At 42.3% G+C, this 19,690-nt stretch overlaps 1 protein-coding gene across 1 annotated transcript; it reads left to right on the top strand.

Moving 5' to 3' along the window:
• The first annotated feature begins 1,118 nt into the window (after window positions 1–1,118).
• SLC35A1 (solute carrier family 35 member A1) lies at window positions 1,119–18,696 on the top strand. Its single transcript, XM_063124911.1, has 8 exons — window positions 1,119–1,195; window positions 5,375–5,552; window positions 11,811–11,970; window positions 12,899–13,051; window positions 14,579–14,645; window positions 16,002–16,178; window positions 16,549–16,683; window positions 18,243–18,696. Exons 1-8 carry the CDS (start codon window positions 1,180–1,182, stop codon window positions 18,371–18,373), a joined length of 1,017 nt encoding a protein of 338 aa, XP_062980981.1. The 5' UTR covers window positions 1,119–1,179; the 3' UTR covers window positions 18,374–18,696.
• The last annotated feature ends 994 nt before the right edge of the window (window positions 18,697–19,690 follow it).

Here is a 19,690-nt window from a genome sequence, read left to right as displayed (position 1 = left end):
CTGCCTACATGACAGACAGAAGCAGTGTTCTAACTCCATATTCCACACCCCCTGGAAGAAGAAGAAAAGGGAACTTTACAGGTTCATGTGCTGTTAGCACAAATGAAAAGGAAATGGGCACAGCATGTTTGTTTGGGATGCTATACCCATAAAACCCACCCCCAGTATATAACAGATGTCGCTTTCTCCAGTCATCCAGGGGCTTGAGCCTCTGCATTGTGGTTTGAGGCGTGTCAATGTGGCTGCTGCAGGTATTGCAAGTCCTAGCTCTCCCATTCGTCTTGCCATGAGCGAGGTAGGACTCGGGTCCTCCTTCCTATGTTAATTCTTTTATGCCATTCTGGAGACACACAACTTTGTGCCTGAATAGCTTCTATAAGAAGCAGTTTCCAGTTAGTCTGTTGCATATTAGATAGTTTCTAACATTATCTTTTTTGTTTTTTACATTTTTGCAAAACGGAGAAAACCTGCATATTTTTTTTAAAAAAAGACTAGCCTTAAAAAGAACGTGTACTTCTTTGCCTTTCGCTTTCTTTACTAGAGGGGGAAACTATATCGCCGATCACTGTAAATGGATGTCACTTTTACTCCAGTGTAAAAAGGTATAGAAAGCCCTATTTATCCGCGGGAGAATTGGGAGGGGGGGGAATCAGAAATCTACACTACTTGTCCCACTGAAGATTTTTAATATATCCCCTCCTCCTCTCTGAAAGGCTGTCTAAAGTAAGCAGGAAAGCCTGCCATCCGGACAAAAGACCTGCCCATCCAAAACGTTCGTGTCTCTTTGTTCCTTTCAGTTCTCAACGACGTTTGCTCCCCTGGGAAGGAAGGGAACAGCTGCCGATAGGAAACGAGGAGACATCCAACCAGAAACAAAAGAAGCAAAAACGTCCTGCATTTTCAAATTCGGGTCTAATTTTCTGTTGATAATTTGATTTTATTGAGTTTTCAAAACATTTTTTTTTTAAAAAAAAAAAAATTGCCCTGCCAATACATCCAATTATCTCTCTACTTCAGGTTAGACAGATTCGAATTCCGCTTCCGGCGGAAGAAACTCACCGGCTCTATGGTTGAATTCCGCCTGTGTTGGCCGCTCTAGCCGCCCGCCGTCACTCTCTGTGGTACATTGGGAGTCTTGGTAGGGCGGGCGCTTTCCCGTTGATTCTTCTCCTGGATACCATGGCGCCTCCGAAAGGTAAGCGAGAGACACCTTGTCCTCAAATCCCCTTCCCCACTCGCACCTGCATAGTACGATAGAAGCTGGAAGTTACCTGCGCCATTCACAATCGTGGTGCCCCTTATACGAAATTGGAACAGTCCGTTTCATTGGGGCGAATAGCTGGGCGTCCCCATGTTGCTCTGAGAGGGGGTGGGGGTTTCTGAAGAGACCCTCCCTCTGAATTGGAACCCATCACGATATCGGGGGCGGGGAGGAGGAGATCGCTTTTCCAGATAAGGTGCGAAAGAGACACACGCCCGACTGACTGCTACCTGTAAATAGCAACTCCAGGACTGTAGCGATTCGTGCAGAATACCGCATGTGCCTGTCAGATAGGATGAAGATGAAAGATATGAGTTTACTAGGTGAAGAGTATGGACAGCACTGCCTTTCTTCCACCCCACTCTGCTACCTGCAGCCGATCTACACCAAGCAGGATATAACACTTTTAAAACGGTATGAAAACTGTATATGTAATGTGTCCTGGGCCTGAACAGTTATTATAACCATTATAAACCATTATAAGCAGTAGTGTAGCTCACATCCTGTACTTTAAAGGTGTTGCAAGTTGAGGTGCTCCTAAATTAGCACATTCAGGGCTGCTGAGAAGATTTGCCTTCCAGATGGATTGGACTGCAGTCCCAATCATCCCCAGTTCGTATGGCACAAAATGAATTTCCTCACCCCACCTGATTGTGTGGGCACCTCAAACTGTCCTCTTTCTTTCAGTCTCTTCCTGAGCTTTTATGTAAAGAGACCACCTTTGACAATGTCTGTGGTCTGTTCTCTCATGTATTGCCTAGAAATATTGTTTAGTTGGTTAAAAATGCCCTTAAAGTTGCGACAGAAGACCTCCACACACCTAGGGCTGCTTCTCCTGTTACCTTTCATGCAAGTTGAGTATGGGTGGTTTCTTGCAATGTGGAAATGGCTGTTCTTGTGCTTTTTTTGGGGGGGGGGTCTTGATAACTTAATCTAGAAGCCAATCCCTGCATCTGGCATACATGATTAGACTGAAATAAAATGCCGGAACAGACATTTTTATAGAGAGGCTATTGGGTGGTATTGTAATGTAATAAATAAAATAAATATCAGAAAGCAAATATGTTCTCACATGTGTAATGTAATGCAAGAAGTGATTCTTGAACTCCTGCTAGAAACATGCTTTCTGTTGTTTCTGAAGATTTCTGCCAAATAGAGTTACTTAGATACAACACTTTTTAGCCTGTATTGTCGAGGGCTCCTCCCAGACAAGCATTTATTATGGTATTCCCATGGCACATTCACTCACATTTTAAGGGGGGGGGGGTCGTCTACATGATGTCGTCATCCATTTGCAATTATCCCAGGGTTTTCCAATGCTACTTCCATCTTCTTTCTTACCACAGAAAGGCTGATTTCTTTAAGAAGAGTAACACACACTCCACAGATGTGGATGCTATTAGCACCACCCTTATTTCTTTTTTAAGAAGTGTGGTTTTAATACTGGTTGTGGCCTATCGGGCAGATGAATATTCCTATCACAGGTCACCACACGTTCAGGCTCAGTTCAGACAACACGTTTCTCAATGGAGAACTGGAGTTTTTACACCACTGTTGAGAAATGTGTTGTCTGGTGGGAAAATTCCACGCAATGGTGGAGTTGCTTTAGAAAACACTCCACGCAGAATATCCACGCTGTGCAGAGGAGGGTTCTTGCATAGCCGTTGTGTTGCGTGTTGTGTGGTGGGCTCCATGGAGTTTTTTGTTGAATTGACTTTTCCCACTGGCTACAGAGTTCTCTGGCAAGGGTGGCGAAAGGAGGGAGAGCTGCCATGATGTTTTTTTCACAGCAATGGCTGATGAGATACCATCAGGAAGACCGGGGGAGGAGAGAGGGCTGAGGAATTGTCAATCCAACATCACAATGGATTTTATTAAACTCCATGGTAGCCCACAATCACACAATGGTGGAGTTAGAACATGTTGTGTGTGTGGTATCTCCTAAAAACTCAACTGGTGAGAGTTTTCACACTGTGTTGACTAACATGTTGTCTGAATTGAGCCTCAGTGTAATCTTTGCAATGGGTGCCATTTTGGCCATCTCTCTATTTTATTTTTAACAATCTCCCTCTCTCTCTCTCTCTCTCTCTCTCTCTCTCTCTCACACACACACACACACACACACACACACACACACAAATATTACTAAAGTGAAAGAGTGTTATAGGCTATATCTCTAATATATCTTTTTAATATAAATGGTAAGGAAAAGAAGTCCATTCCATTCACTGCTGTTTTAGCAGGGTGGTTAATGTCAGCATTATATCTGTATAATGCTATTTTAAGAAAATGTATTAGATGTTTATATGGCTATAATGCTATATCTTTAAAATGCTGATATTAAAAAAAAAACTTTAAGGGCACAATTCTATATATATTTCTAGCATGCCCCAGCCAGCTATGGTCTTTTCTATCTAAACATGCATAGGATTGTGCCCTAAAAGACCCTTATGGTCATCATCATTAACCACCTGGCTAAATATTTATATAGGGATATAATACTATAATACTTTTCAATTAACTGGTAGTTCACTTTAATATTTTTTAAAAGTCTGAAAAGGTGTTTTAGTGACTTAAGAGGTCAATTGAAAAAATAAGTGGGTGATCAAAATGATGCCCACTCTAAAATGAATAGTGAATGTCTGCTGAGCTGTGATAGGTTCAGCTGCTGTGGCAAAACCCTAAAAAAAGACAGAAGAGTAGCGCTAAAGACACTTGGTGTGAATGGAACATCGTGGGATGTCCACACAGAAAATGCACAATATTCCCCAATAATGTGGACAATCAATTGCTATTCTGCTTGTAGCTTACAACAGAAGATCAATGATTTGTAGCACTCGGAGCTATCTGTCTGGAAGCATCCAAAGGGGACTTGTCTTTTGCAGATCTGTCTATTGCTAACATTTAACCCAATTATGCTGGAGAGAATGAGATTTTACCTCTTCAAAGATGTGCTTAGTTTATATGATTGCAACAGTTTGGTGTACCTTGCAGGAATGTTTACACAATCAAAGGTGTACCTCTCTTAAAAGAATGAAGATATGAATAGCAGGACGTGGCAGTTCGTAGCCATATCAGACTAATGGTTGATCCATAGCATACACAGTTGAATATATAAATAAACACTGTGATGAAAATGTAACAGCCTTCCTTGATGGCTGGAGATTTATGACTTCTACTCCATTATACCTTGTTTTTATTAAGAATCAGATGATCCTGTCATACTCGTGTTTGCTAGTAGCTTCTCACACGTTGATCCTAAAATCAATATGTGGAAATGATCCTATTAATTTGTGCTGGTCTTTATTTTCAGTTGTGAGTGCCAGAAGAGGTGCTCCTTTGAAAATATCCTGCTATTAACAGATCAGTGTAGACTGGAGGTGCCTCCAGATGAGGCTTTTAGCATACAATCACCTGTGTCATTTGCAGAATTTTACAGGACTGGGGTATATGTCTATCAAACAACATCTCCTTTTATTGGTAGCCCTCCCATGTTTCCCTGCTGCCTCTTCCATTTTTTCTTCCTCCAAAAAAACAGTTAAGGAGGAAAAGACGGAATAGATGCACAATGTCTTTTGATTGGTAGGACTTTGAGCTGTCTGTCTGGAAAGTACCCAATGATAAGGGTAGGGCCATTTTGAGCCTTGAACCTACCCTTCTGTGCTGGGGCATCAACAATTATGCCATGGCACTGGATAAAAGTACCCAAGGAGGTGAAGAAATGCCCCCAAATGGAAATTTTAGGTGAGGAAAAATGTTGGAGCCCTCATAGGGGACCCTAAGGGCAGTCGGAGTAGCTCTCAGCCTAGCCGTGGTGAAAGGTTATTCCATCAAGACAACAATGTTTGAGGAGCGTTGAAGGGTTTGAAGCAGGCGTGACAAACCTGGATAGCTTTGCCCCGCTTGCATTGCAGTTATTTCAACACATATTTTTGTAAGGCCTGCCAATGATGCCTCTGCAAGCGGGCTTGCCGTACTGTTTGGAATCTAGAATTCTACTGTTTTAAAGGGTTATTCTCTAAGGTCAGAATGGCATAGGTGGCTTTACTTTCAGCTCTGTTGTCAAGGTGGTTCGCGTCTCCTATCTTACAGAGCAATGCTTTTGTTTTTCAGAAAATGTCAGTTTGCTTTTTAAGTTGTACTGCTTGACGGTGATGACCTTGGTGGCTGCGACATATACAGTAGCCTTACGATACACAAGAACAGCAGAAACAGTTCTGTACTTTTCAACTACAGCCGTCTGTATTACAGAAGTTATCAAGTTATTCCTAAGTTTGGGGATTTTAGCAAAGTAAGTATGAGCACTGATGAGTGGTGGATTTTCTCCTGTTATTTTCTGTTTCATTTATTTCTTTTTCTTTAAAAAAAAAAGTTTTTTCTTTTCCATGCTTCTTGCTGTGGTTCATATCTACAGTATTAGTTAGGCTTCTACAGGCAGATACAACTTCTCTGAAACATTAGTTTCAAAGCAAATGAATACGTATGCTTTTTTGTCTCCTTTTCCAAATCTCTCCTCTGAGCTGCTCGATCAATGGGCGTCACCATCTGGGTTCTTTCTCATTGTTTTGGATAAAGTTCGAGATGTCAGTATGGATTAAGTGCCGACTCTTGGTTTGAAGTCATTCTGGCTGCTGTAGGCATGATTCTTTAGAGTCATTCAAGAAGAACTTGCGTTCTCATTAACGTGGCATTTAAGGATCAGAAGCAATCCACAGAACAATGTTGTACTTGTTTGCCTTCAAATGTGGTGGTGATAAGTGTTAAATAGGGGTTCTGAATCAGAAGATACCTATGGCTCTCTCCTAGTCCACACAGGCACAACCCAAATGGTTCCTTCCCCCATGCCAGTAACAATCTAACAATTCTGACTATTCTACTCCCAAATCGGTCTCCTCACCCTGCTTAATGGTAAGGCTGGCCATGACCCCACGCCATATTTCAGTGTGCTGCTATCATAGCACGGATAAGCCTTGCTACCAACTCTGCTCCTGATGGTGTATTGCAGCTCTTTCAATAATAATCACTGTTCTCATTGGGACTGTTCAGACAACATGCTAAGCCATGGTTAGGGTGCTAACCCTTCTGCAGCAGTGAAGGCTTAGCAGTTTTAAATATGTTTAAAAATGGTCAGTGAGCGTGTTTCAGCCCATGGTTATGTAGCCACCATGGTTAGGAATGGTTCACCCAACACAGCAAGCCATAATGATTAGCTCAAAATGCTCAACCACCATGGCTTAGCATGTACATTGATGGTGCTATATAAATAAATTATAATAATAATAATAATATCATATGAACAGGGATATTGTATGATGTAGCATGGCTCACTGGCTAAGAAATTCCCCAACCTTTCTGTCCCTTGGAATGCTGAGCTTTCCTGTAACCTGTGAGAATAAATATGTTTTAAAGTTGTTTTGTGAAACTGTAGCTTCCTTGGTAACACAAGTTAAAATGACATGTGTGATGGTGGCACCTCTGTGTCTAAACATAGATCTGACCCATAAAAGGCAGGTGGGTGTGATTTTTTTGAGCAAATGGAGTGAAGGTTAGAGAATCCTCCCACCTGCCCTCAGCTTCCCTCCTCATTGCCTGTTCTGTGAGATTGCTTTTTCCCCAGCTGAGCTTAGATACAAGAAGTGAACTTGGCTTGGAGAAAAATGGTGTGAGTGAGTGACGGGCCCAAAAAGTTGCCCTTTGTCCACATGGCCCCTCTTGCTCTTTAAATTGGGACCACTACTTACGTCTGCTTACATGACTGCGGCAGATCTAGATTTAAATAAAGAGACCCACTGTTATCTCTTGGTTACACCTCCATCCTCCAGCTAGTGTTGTGTTTGTTGCAACAGAGCTTGATCCAGCAGTGAATGCATGAGAAAAGATAGAGGCTGCCAATAGAACTTCGTACCTGTACCAAATACACCTGGCTTATGACCCTCATGCCAGGAAGGGCTTTGCTAGACCTACCGGGTGTTCCGTCGTTGAGGAGCGGTGAAAGCGGATTTTCCCGTTCAGCCGTGACGCCTCATGATCCACACCTTTCTTAGATTTGTGGCGGAAGTTTGCGCCAGTTGTGCTGCTGCCGCCTCGAGCATGGTTGTGCAGCCACACCGGCCTGATTTCCGTGGGGTGTTTTTTCGCTCGCTGCACGGTTTGCGCAAGTCTGAAAGACCGCAAACAGCGTAGATTGCTTGCGCAGCCGTCAGCGATGCCGCGGCACCGGCAGTGGCAGTGCCAGCTGAAGTGCTGCTGCTGCTGCGTACCAGCCCCCTCAGGCACCAGCGAGTGCCGGTGTTGAGGGTCAACATTGATGCGGTCACTTCCTGATGGGGGTTGTGGCGGGTGTCATATGACCCGAGGTCAGTCGTCTGCATGGGCACTCTGTGCCTAGATCTCCCATCATGCCTCTGAAGTGTCGGTGGCGATGACCGCCTCTGTGCCCTCCCCCCCATCCCACGGACCCAACCCACATCTGGGTGTAGGCATGGCAGCAGCCCAGAAACAACTGTGCCCTCTTCCAGCCGCGTACCCACACCAACAGGCACACAGCCCTTCGTGCCTGGAGCGTCCCCCTCAGTCCCCGCTAGCCTTTACATCTTCGGTGCAGCGTACAGCACCGCCATTATGCGGCCGCTGTGGCTGCCCACCCGAGGAGTCACCAACTTCCCATGACTGTGGGATGCCCGCCTTTCCGAAAAGTGACCCACGCAGAGGTTGAAATAGAAAAAACAGGTGCACATCCCCCACCCATCCCCCACCCACCCCCAGCAGCACACCAGCCACTTTTCCAGTCCTCCGTTCCTGCGCAAACTGTCACTGTGGGAATAAATAAAAAAAAGCCGCTCAGCTGCGCTGCCCCAGCTGCGGGCTGGGCGCAAATGGCGGAGGCAGCTTGACCGAAGCCGCTGGCCACTCCCCTTAGCACGCCTTTTCCTGACCAGTGCGGACCGCAGTGACCTCACATCCTCCCACACCTACTCCGAATTAGCGCGGGCCGGCAGGAAAAGGCGCACTAGAACTCACTTTTTTAAAGACGGGATAAAGAGGCTTCACCGCAGGATAACGACGGATCCTGGTGAACGTCATCTGGAAGCCTCGACACGACTGCGGAAGGTAACGCGCGCTACAGCCTCGTCTAGTAACGCCCCTGGTCACTCCTGCCTCTTTCTCCTGCCCTGACTCCTTAAAAAACATCCTTCTGCTTATGGGGAAATCACTTAAGTCACAGAATCACTTTTTGCACAGACCAGTTGCCTATTTTATCAACATATAAATTATAGTATGAACAATAGTTGTCCTTGCTCTCTACTAAACGTAAATGTTGGGCTTATAAGACATAGGACAACTTTGACTCTGATTTAAAATTCACACAACCCATGTGACCAATTTCCTGATCGCTTTCAGTTTTTAGGAGAGCTCTGAACCTTCAGTGGGGATGCATATATCACAGTACCTGTGCAGATAAGATATCCCAGGCCTCTTTGCATGAATGGGTTTAATCATACACTGGCATAATGCTTACCGGTGAGTTGACTTTCTTAAGCATTATGTTTGAATACCTAAATCATAGTTAAGGATAGGCTGCAAGCCGCAGTGTAAAACTTAAAACCCAAAGTGACTTTGCAAATCTTGGTTTGTTTCAACCGTGTTTAAATGTTAAATTTACACTGAGCAAACCATGCTCGATAGGAACATAAGAGCCATGCCGGACCAGACAAGGGTCACCCTAGTTTTCCTACATTCAGGTTCTTAAGGCAAGAAACCCTGATTAGCACTAGCCATGGTTAAACATGTTGTTTTTAGCAGAAAACAATCTTAGGTGAAGCCAGCAAGGTGGAGGGGGGGAGAGAAAGGTTAACCTCTTCTCTTGCAGTTCTACAGTATCTGCTTTGCTACCCTCCACATTGCCATTGAAGAGAAATGTGTGTAAACAGGAACATAGGAAGCTGCTTTACTTTGAGTCAAACCATTGGTCCATAGAGCCATTATTGTCAACACTGACAGTGGCTCTCTGGGATTTCAGGCAAGGCTCTTCCCCAGCCCTACCTGAAGATGCCAAAAATTGAACTTGGGACCTTCTGCATGCAAAGCAGGTGCTGGACCACTGAGTTACATTACCATATCCTAATGTTTTAGCCTCTTCTGTTGCGGCTATATTACATTTGCTTCTTTTGTAAAGGACGCATGGTAGTGGAAGGGTGGGAGCTAATATGAGAGCGTGCTTAATACTGGGTGGGGGGGAGGTTATGTGTGTTTCTGGAGTAAAGTGCACTCAGCAACACTGAATTGCAAAGCTGAGTATCAAGCGGCAAAAGATAAGTCACTAGCTATCAGTAAATTGTTGAGGCTTGGTTCCAACTATGTAATCGTTTGCTTACCCTGTAATTATGGGGGGACACATGAAAAGCAGCCATTCTTGGTGTGCTGACTCCAAATACATAATTACTGTCGTATCAAATTCATAAATGATATACTGAGTCTTGGTGTTGGGTCCCAGAAAAGTGCAGACTATATCATGGGCTTCTAAAATAAAGTGATAGTGACATGAAGATGTGGCACCAGTCTTCCACAACTCCGTGTCCTAGGAACTCCTCAGCCATGCAGAGGTGTGAATTATCACGTGGTGTCTCAGCACCCCCTTAATTTGGTGAAAAATCTGTGTTTTTACATGTAATGCCTTTATGGTCAGTTCTACCACTGTTGAAATGACTGGGACGACGGAGGGGGAAAACATGCATGTAAGGTGAAAGTGACTCCACCAAATGCAGTTTAAAGTCATTAGTTAGTCATCATGTCTACAGATGCTTTGCCCAAAACCTGTTCTGCTCATTTTGTGCGAGAAAGGAGTGTAGAGGCTGAAGAAAACAGTTTGCCTATTTTTATACTTGATAAATTACTCACTTCATCACCACAAACAGTACCGGGGCTGAACAGTACTCCATAGGTTTACAAAACTCCTTTATAAACCTGAACTTTTAAACCTAAACCACCTTCTTTATGATCCAGCAGAACTGGTTATTTCATCAGAGCTATTCTTCTGACACAGCAAAACTGGTTCTTTTTTCATCATGGCTATCATTTTGCACAGAATGTACTAATCCAGCATCTGTAGTCATTTTGGCCCCAGCTACAAGACTCTTCCAGAGTGCTTCATACTGAACAATTAATGCCTTTCAGTGTAAGGTCCTGAATAAGGTATTTTATGTCATATAATCCCACAAAGCATAAAATTCTGTTTATGTTGCGATTCCAAAACATTATATGTTTATGGTGCTGGCATGTATAAGGGTGCCCTAGCAGGTCAAAATCTAAACTAGGTAGTGGTTGATAAACTAAGCATCACATTTACAGGTTACAGATTAACTGTAACAACTGATAACCTTTTCGCCAGGGAATTAGCTGAGAAAAAACACCACTATCTCTGGCTGGCACCTTGGAAAAACAAAACAAGCAAGCCAGAAATACTCCAGCATTCCTTGCCCACAAGTTGAGATGTGTGAACTGCAGAACTTTTTGTAAATACTCTTGTTAGTTATGTATCAAGGAAATGACAATGATCCTCTTCTTTCAGTGCATAAAGATACAGCAATCTCAGACACTAGATCCAAGCCTGTGATCATTATTTTACGGCGGATGGGACCCTAAAGATGTTATTGGACTCCAAGTCCCACTGGCCCCAGCGAGCATGGCCAATGGTCAGATGTGATGGGAGTTGTAGTCGAACAACATCTTGAGGATCACCGGTTCACCACTCTGGTTATAAGAAGACTAAAGGTAGTGTAGACACCTGTGACCAGATGGTCTCCACGTTATGTATCCAAACTCATGGATTTATTACCGACATTTGTATGACGCGCCATAACGGAAAGTTCTTTGAATGTCAAAGCATAGATATAAAGACAGATGCAGCCTCAGAGCTGGAAGGGCTTCCCACTGCTGACGATGAGCGAAAGGGCTGCTCAGGTAGCATTGTTACGATTGCAAGGTCTGGGATTCGTTATTTTTGTCACTGGTACTTGACAACTCGTGATCATTCCACTGTTATAATTGAGCAACTGTTATTGTACTTTACATTGTGGAGTATTATTGACCCCAGTGAAATACATGCAATTGTATTGTTTTACTATAAAAGGGAAAGTCTAAGGCATGATTTTTTTTTAACTTGCAAACAGTATCCTACTTATTAATGTCCAGGAGGTATTTTATTTGTAGGTCTTTCTTGGAGGCACATTTGAGATTGGTACAGTCAATTTTTCTGTCAGTGACAGTGAAGACTGTGGGTGCTTCCAGAGACCACGTTTCTTAAGCAGAGCAGTTATCCTCTTGGGCTCTTCTGAGTTGGGCTGCTTTTATGGCAAAAATGAGCCCTTCCCAGAAACCACGTTGCCTTGTGCTGATGCAACAGGGAGGCAAGCTGGAGATTGTGAGCATAGGACCCTTCCACAGGGCTGTTTCTGGATGATTCCTGTTTTGCTCTACTTACCAGTTGTTAAATAGTTACAGTCATATTTGTCTTTCCTGAAAACGTTTTCCCCCATTCTTTTCCCCCCAGAGAGACTGGAAACCCGAGAAGACTGTTGACATCTTTAAAAGAAAACATCTTTGGCAGCCCTAAAGAACTACTCAAATTAAGCATTCCATCTCTCGTGTATGCCATTCAGAACAATATGGCATTCCTGGCTCTTAGCAATTTGGATGCTGCAGTTTACCAGGTAATGGTGGATGTTACGCAGCAAGCTACAGAACTCTAAGATGGGTTAGCTATGGGGCGAGTTCATGCCTGCCTACTTCTCATCCAGTGGTGGCAGTTTGCATGTATGAAACAGTCCTTGCAAATCGAGCACTGCAGATGGAGCTTTTACATTGTCCATCAGCAATGGAAAGACAACACTTTTTCAGTGGAAATGGCTCACACTATCAGCTGCAAGTCATGGAAGGGAAAAGTCAAGGGATGTACATGGAACTCTTTCCTACTTGATGTGCTATAAATCTTTCCTAATTTCTGTGGGTCACTGTTTTGGGGGGTAACTAAGTTATTGTTTCACAAGAAAGCATCGCTGCTAAAAAATGAGAGGGAAAAGTTGAATCCAGTGGGTAAAATCCAATGTAAGTCCTGCTTTGGCTCTACTGTATTTAGGACTTACGTTGGATTTTACACACTGGGTTGGATTCAGACTTCTAGTAGAACCGTTGAAATCAATTGGGCTTGGATTAGTTATTACAAGCCTAAGTCCCATTGATTTTAATGGGTCCGCTCTAAGTATGTCTAAATCTGGATCCAACCCAACAAGTTTGGAGCATGGGGAATGTGATGCCCAGCTATTAATACCTTTGTAACTACTACTACTACTACTACTACTACTACTACTACTACTACTACTACTTCTTCTTCTTCTTCTTCTTCTTCTTCTTCTTCTTCTTCTTCTTCTTCTTCTTCTTATTATTATTATTATTATTATTATTATTATTATTATTATCCCGCCTTTTGCCCAATACTGGGCAATACTGGGTAGCCATGTTAGTCTGTTGCAGCAAAGACAACAAAGAGTCTTGTGGCACCTTCAGGACGAACGCTTTTATAATAGCGTAAACATTAATGGATGCTGTCCATAAACCATACCCTTTTAATCTGGTGTTTAGGTGACCTATCAGTTGAAGATCCCATCCACTGCCTTATGTACAGTCTTAATGCTGAACCGCTCTCTGAGTAAACTGCAGTGGTTTTCAGTCTTTATGTTGTGTGGTGGAGTCACTCTTGTTCAGTGGAAGCCAGCACAGGCTACAAAAGTTCAGGTAAGGTTTATCACGAGGAGCCCTTTCTCCATTTCTGTCTTCTCAAATCTGGAATGGTGATGTATGCATCAAGAGGCATAATTTCATTGAAAAGTGACTCTGGAAGCATATACCACTTATTTAAAGGTTCACAAGAAGCACATATTTATTTATATTTTCCACTTCATTTCAATCACTGAATCCATGTGGGATTGTAACCAGAAACAGCTTCAGACAAAGAGCCAATCTATATTCTGTCCACCCCTGACAGGTGAACTGTAGCAACTGGTAGACTGAGTCTCGAACCAGGGGGAAATCTCATTTTTACATGGAAATGACTAGATCAGGGGTGCAGAACCCACGGCCAATGGCCCTATCCGGCCCACAGAGCCCCCACGGCAGCTCTCTCATTTGCAATATCAGTTGTTGAAAGGGTTACTGAGATTATGTATACTATGCACTTTCAATGTTCTAGATCCCATACAAATGCCAAGTATTATTAACAATAACTCATCATCATCTCTTTCAACCCATCTCTTTTCTTATTCTCCGCTAAAGGTGAGCTACATTTGCCATGCAATTTTAAGCTGAAAGATTGCAGTATGGTGTGCAAAATCCTAAACCAATTGGTCAGCTTCTGTGGAGGTCACATAGATATAACCTCTCATTTTTCCTTCAGTGAAATTTTGTTATAAAAAAGAAGAAAGAAACTTATGTTGAAATCCAGTGCACACTTAACTTCTGAGTAAGTCCCACTGAACTTACCTGGACTTATTCCTGAGTAAACATGCTGATGAAGACCTATCAGATAACAGATAGTTTCATCCTGACCCTCAAATACTTCCTTGCTAAAATAAGAATTGCAGGCAATTGAAGGCGACAGTTTAAATCAGTCTCAATTTGTTAGAATAAAACAAATCTGAATTGTCCACAATTCTGAAGAGTCTTTAAAAACACACACATAAGTTGGAAGCCTTTTTAGGCTTAGGTGTATTACTGGCACAGGGAGTTCTCACGAAATATGGTGAATACTGTAGCTTTTTCTTCTTTTAATGGGTGGTGGCTTTTATTGATTGAAGTGTTTGCAATATGTTAGTTATTTAGTTTAGTAGAAGCTTCAGTTAATCAATTAGATATCTTTCATTGATAAATTGTCTCTTTGAAGGATGTGACTGTAAGCACATCTGTGCTACAGCTGAGCAAAGATACACTACTTATTTGTTTAATAACAAGACCTTACTTGTTTGTTTAATAACAAGACTTTACAATACAGAGGTGAGATTTGCAAGAGGAACTACACAAGACAAAAATAAGGAAAAGCTGCATGATGATTGAGGGTTTTACCTTCTCAGTTATTTCCAGAATGATTATCCATCTATTTTCTCCACGGGTGAGAAAACATAGCAAATCAGATTCCCACACATGATATAGGCTGCCCAAGACCAGTTTTATTGGTGTAATAAATTGGTGTTCTAACTTAAGCTTTTGGAAGTAACTGCTGCCACTACGGTTATAAATAGACTGTCTCCCCTTTTGTTATTTCTTTAGGTGGAACAGAATCCATTGATAGGCTTTGGTGCAATCGCTATTGCTGTTTTATGTTCAGGATTTGCAGGTAAGACATTGTACAGGCAGCAGGAAGCCATCTATGCCTATAACTGGTCTGACAGCTCCGGCCCTCTTCTTACGTTACAATTATGGTTTAGGAACCACTACAACATAGCTCCTTCCTGTGTCACTTGGGTAACACGAGAGGCTCTGGGCCTTGTGGGAAGGCCCTACACTGTAAGTCTTCCCTATGTCAGGACACCCGCTCCCAGGAATGGACTTAGTGCAGGCGTAGCATGGCCCCAAATTCTCATGTTACAGTGTGCTCTTCAGTAGTTCCCATGCAGCAAAATTTGCCTAAGGAGTTGGCCTATCTCATGTCAAGCTGAGCCCTTCAACCTACAGCGCCGTTTATTTTTTATTTTATTTATTTATTGCGTTTTTATACCGCCCAATAGCTGAAGCTCCCTGGGCGGTTCACAAAAACTAAAACCATGAGCTCAGTAGAAGTCGTGGAGCACGCCTTCCTCTTTTCAGCACAGGATTGGTACTTTTGGCTCAACGCCCCTGTTTGGGAGGTGGCAGCAGAGGACACAGGTATCTGCACAGAGGGCTCCATGGACTTGCCAAAGATGACTTGCCACGTGGGTGTCATTAAAAAGACTCTGCACAGAATTATGCACATGGATAGAATAGAAATAACATGGATTTGAAAAACAGCCTGAGCTGTTCTAGAAGATTTTGTAATAATAAACGTGGGTACTGGTGGCATATTATACAGTGGGTTGGACCCAGGATCTCCACTTGTGCAACTGCCTTCTGCCCAATCCTCCTCACACCACAGCTGAGCCCATTCTGCAGGGTCTCCTGACTCCATAGCATTTTTAGGGGGCTGGAGGGGCTGTCATGGGAAAGAGGTGTTGGGGGAGTCCATTTCCACCAGCATAGTTGATCCAGCTTAATTCTGGACTCAGGTGAAAAGTTGTAAATTCTACGGCAATCATTTTTGCCTTGCACGGAATTAGGACTACTGCTTTTTTCATTGTTTTAAAAAACAAAAGAACTGTATTTAACTGCCTTTACATTCAAAATGCCTGAATGTTCGTACCAGTTTTCCTCATTTTATACTTTCAAATATAATTAGCACAAAGTGAGAGTGGCCTGTGGGGGGCTAAAATTATTTGGCATGTTTTCTACTTTGAAATATTTTATTCAGCTAGCTTGATTGGCTTGGTCTTTCAGATATGCTAAACTGTTGATTTCAAAATAAGCTGTGTAAGCCGTATTGCCTTTAGCAACCCAGGCACGAAACAGCAGTTGTGAAGAACTTTTTTCTATTCCTTTGTCCACCAGATTGATTGACTGGTTTCTGCTCCATGTTAGTTTCTGTTTATCTTTCTCTCCCTTCGCCCATTCCTTTCAGGGGTATATTTTGAGAAGGTGCTAAAGAGTTCAGATACATCTTTATGGGTCAGGAACATTCAGATGTACCTCTCTGGAATTGTGGTGACCTTGGTTGGTGTCTACATGTCTGATGGAGCTCAAGTAATAGAGAAGGGATTTTTTTATGGGTACACACATTACGTCTGGTTTGTCATCTGTAAGTATAGTATCTTTAGCATTTTCTCGTAAGAGAATTCTCTCAAATTCTTGTTGCTCAGCTCTTAAAAAGTTTTATTTTCTTTTTTTTAAAGCTAAGTCAAAAGGTATATGATATCAACTCCGGGAAATATGATTAAACCAATGGGTTGTATCCAATGTTAGTCTAATTAAGTGTCCTTCATTTCAACTGGTCTACTCTAAGTAGGACTAACATTGGATACAACTCAATGTTTTGGTGGTCCATGAGGCTTCCATCAACAACAAAAATGGCACTAAAGAGTTATTTTCTTATTTGTTTCTTTGAACCAACATGGCAATAGCTCTAGTTTGACGTTTCATTAACAAGCACACCTCCTTTTGCTTCCTAGTTCTTTCCAGCGTTGGAGGCCTCTACACTTCGGTTGTTGTTAAATACACCGACAACATTATGAAGGGTTTTTCTGCAGCTGCCGCCATTGTTCTCTCTACTATTGCGTCTGTCATTCTCTTCGGCTTACAGATAAGTAAGTTGTTCTTGCGTTTTGGTGTTGCGGCCCAATCTTAGGAGCTGTTCTGCTGTCATGTTTGTTTTGCATTGGCTTGAATCGAAGAATAGTACTGGATCAACAGTCGCCAACCAGATGCCTCTGTGAAGGCCACATTGGCGCCCTCCTGCTTATGTGGCCCCAGCAGCTGGTATGACTGCTGTCAGTTCGTTGTCATCTTACTTGGCAGTGTGGTGGTATTTCCAATTCATTGTAGACAACCTACTGACAAAAAACGTAGGCCAGCAATTTATTTTATTTTATTTCATTTTATTTATTTACAATATCTATATACTGCTCCCCATTGAAAATTTTGGAGCGGTGTACAAGATAAAATAAAATAAAAACAGAATAAAACACTTTAAAATAGATTTTAAAAGAAGCAAAAATATACAGTGAACCGTGGCTGGTCATTAAGGAAAGGCTATGCTGGCAACACCTACTCTTGCCAGATGTGGTAAATCAAAAGAGTTGTACTTCAAGACCAAGTACAACTGTTAGAATTACACTGCAGTCGAGGAAACAGGTCTCTTACTAAGAAGGTGAAAATAGCATGTGTTTTCATACTTAAATTAGATTTCCAATGGCTGCTACTTGAGGCTTAGCCTTTAAAACAACGTTTTCCCACTACCTACTGATTCAATAGAATGGGGGAAACTACTTATTGGTATTTCATATAAAGGAAGATTCCATAAAGTGGGTTGCATATTCAATCAACAGTGACATCCAACATTTTGTGGACTAATGATGGCGTAAGAAAGCTATGGATGCTTGATCAAATTTTGAAAACTACCACATTGGAATGAACGAAGCAGAACGCATTGAGATTGGGTCATACTAAGTTTTGCTGGGTGCCCCTAGCAAATCTGGATGACCCATTTCCCTTGCTTATTTTGCTGTAGTTCCATTAAGAATACAAAAGGCATCCACACCAAATATAATAATTTCTGTTGAATTTGAAAGTTAGAATTTCTTATCTCTTGGGGGGAAAGGTTGTGGTTCTAGATCATTTAACAGAAAGGCTTTAACAGCAGTGAAAGGGTGTTGCACGCAGTCATATATGTTGTTAAGTATCCCATCGTACTCAGACCAATAGCTGAATGTTTAACCGCCTCCATATTTTGTTTGAGATGATGTCATGAGACACCGATGGCAGTTTCACATATGCAGATAGCCGCTTCCAGTCACTGAGTGATTGGTGTTGCGTGTGTGAATTCTGCCTAGTTCCTCGTTTATACTTCCTTAGGGGATCTGTCATGTCGGCTGTATTATATACTGGCTGTATTAAGTAATGTGTGATAAGCAAAACTATCCAGATGTCAAATGAGAGCCTAGTCAGTGTGGGCAACTTGTGGCCCTCCAGCTGTTTTGGCCTCCAACTCCCTATCATCCCTCACCATTGGCTACGCTAGAGCTGTATGCCAAAATATATGGAGGGCCCCAAATTGCCCACTCTGCTTTGGATTCTATCAGGCAAAATGCCTCATGCCTCATCCTTCAGGAAGCCTTACCATGTGCTTTGTTTTCCCCTCTTCTAGCCATAACCTTCTCTCTTGGTGCGTCCCTTGTATGCATTTCAATATATCTGTACGGTTTGCCTCGACAAGACACGACAAAACTAGAGCCAGTGGAAACAAAAGGGTCGAAAGAGAATCTTCTTCATGTGTGACGCTTGGCATGAAAACAGAGAAGACTTGACACACGGGTGTCTTCTTTCCTTTCCCTTTTTAAAATTAGCCTTAATCTGTTTATGGAAGACTTTTCTAAAAAAAAAAAACCCACCTAAAAAAGTGAAGTAAATCCTTAGGGAAATGAAGGCTTACACTGGAGGATGGATACTTCACTTAAGTTGTGAAGCACTGTTTTTCATGTAAAAGTATGTCTTATTTTTGTGTCAGACTGTGAAGGTCCTACTCTCCCAAAAAAGAATGAAGGAATGGAATGTGCAGCAATATGTATATATTGTATATAAAATAAAAGAGTGGTGTGCCATTGGAATTCACTCTGATGTACTACACGATACGGATTCTCTGCAGGCAGAAATACCTATTTGAAGACCTCTTGCGAGGAGAGCGGCTGCATTTACCAAACTGATCACTCGGCCGTTAAATAGTTTTGTCCCGTTTTTGTTGCGTAAGCGTCTTCTGTGTGTGCCGAGCTTTAAGATCCAGCCAGTTGCTGAACTGCTGTTATGATAAACTAGCTGTTGCAACTAGAATAAAACCAAGGTGACTGTTGGGGTGGGGAAAGCAGGGACCAGAACGCTTATCGTCTGATAAAAAGAACACAATTCTAGCTGAAACGGATTCTAGGTCTTTAAGCTTTGGATATGCTGAATCGAAGATCACTATTTTTTATTTTATTTTTTTTATTATTTTTGCAATTGCAGGATAACAATGCTGCAGCTGCTACTTTTACAAGGAATTTTCTATTATGACAAGGGGGGTTATACCATTTTGTATAATTAGGGTGACCATATGGAAAGGAGGACAGGGCTCCTGAAGCAGTTGTATAGAAATGGAATTTCAGCAGGTGTCGTTTGTATGCTTGCAGCACCTGGTGAAATTCCCTCTTCATCACAATAGTTACGGCTCAAGTCCAGGTTATCTGAAAGACCGCATTCTCCCTTATGAGCCTGCCCGTGCTTTGAGATCTTCTGGAGAAGACCTTCTTTCAGTCCCACCATCATCACAGGTGCGCCTGCTGGGAACATGGGAGAGGGCCTTCTTGGTGGCTGCTCCAGTGCTCTGGAACTCTTTTCCCAGGGAAGCTAAACCGGCTCCCTCCTTGATGTGCTTTTGGAAGCAGGCAAAAACTTCTTTGTTCCGGCAGGCCTTTGGCGAATAATCTGGGCCTCTGTCTATGCTAAGGACTTTTAAAATTGTCATGTATTTTAAATGTTTAATGTTTTAAGATTGTAATATATTTAATGTACTTTTAACTTTTGTATATTTCTTTTCATAGGTTTTAAATATATATGTTTTAA

This window comes from Elgaria multicarinata, chromosome 4 (genome assembly GCF_023053635.1).
Source record: "Elgaria multicarinata webbii isolate HBS135686 ecotype San Diego chromosome 4, rElgMul1.1.pri, whole genome shotgun sequence".
NCBI lineage: Eukaryota > Metazoa > Chordata > Lepidosauria > Squamata > Anguidae > Elgaria > Elgaria multicarinata.
The sequence above is the reverse complement of the archived record's forward strand: the minus strand, read 5'-3'. Positions and strand labels throughout refer to the sequence as shown.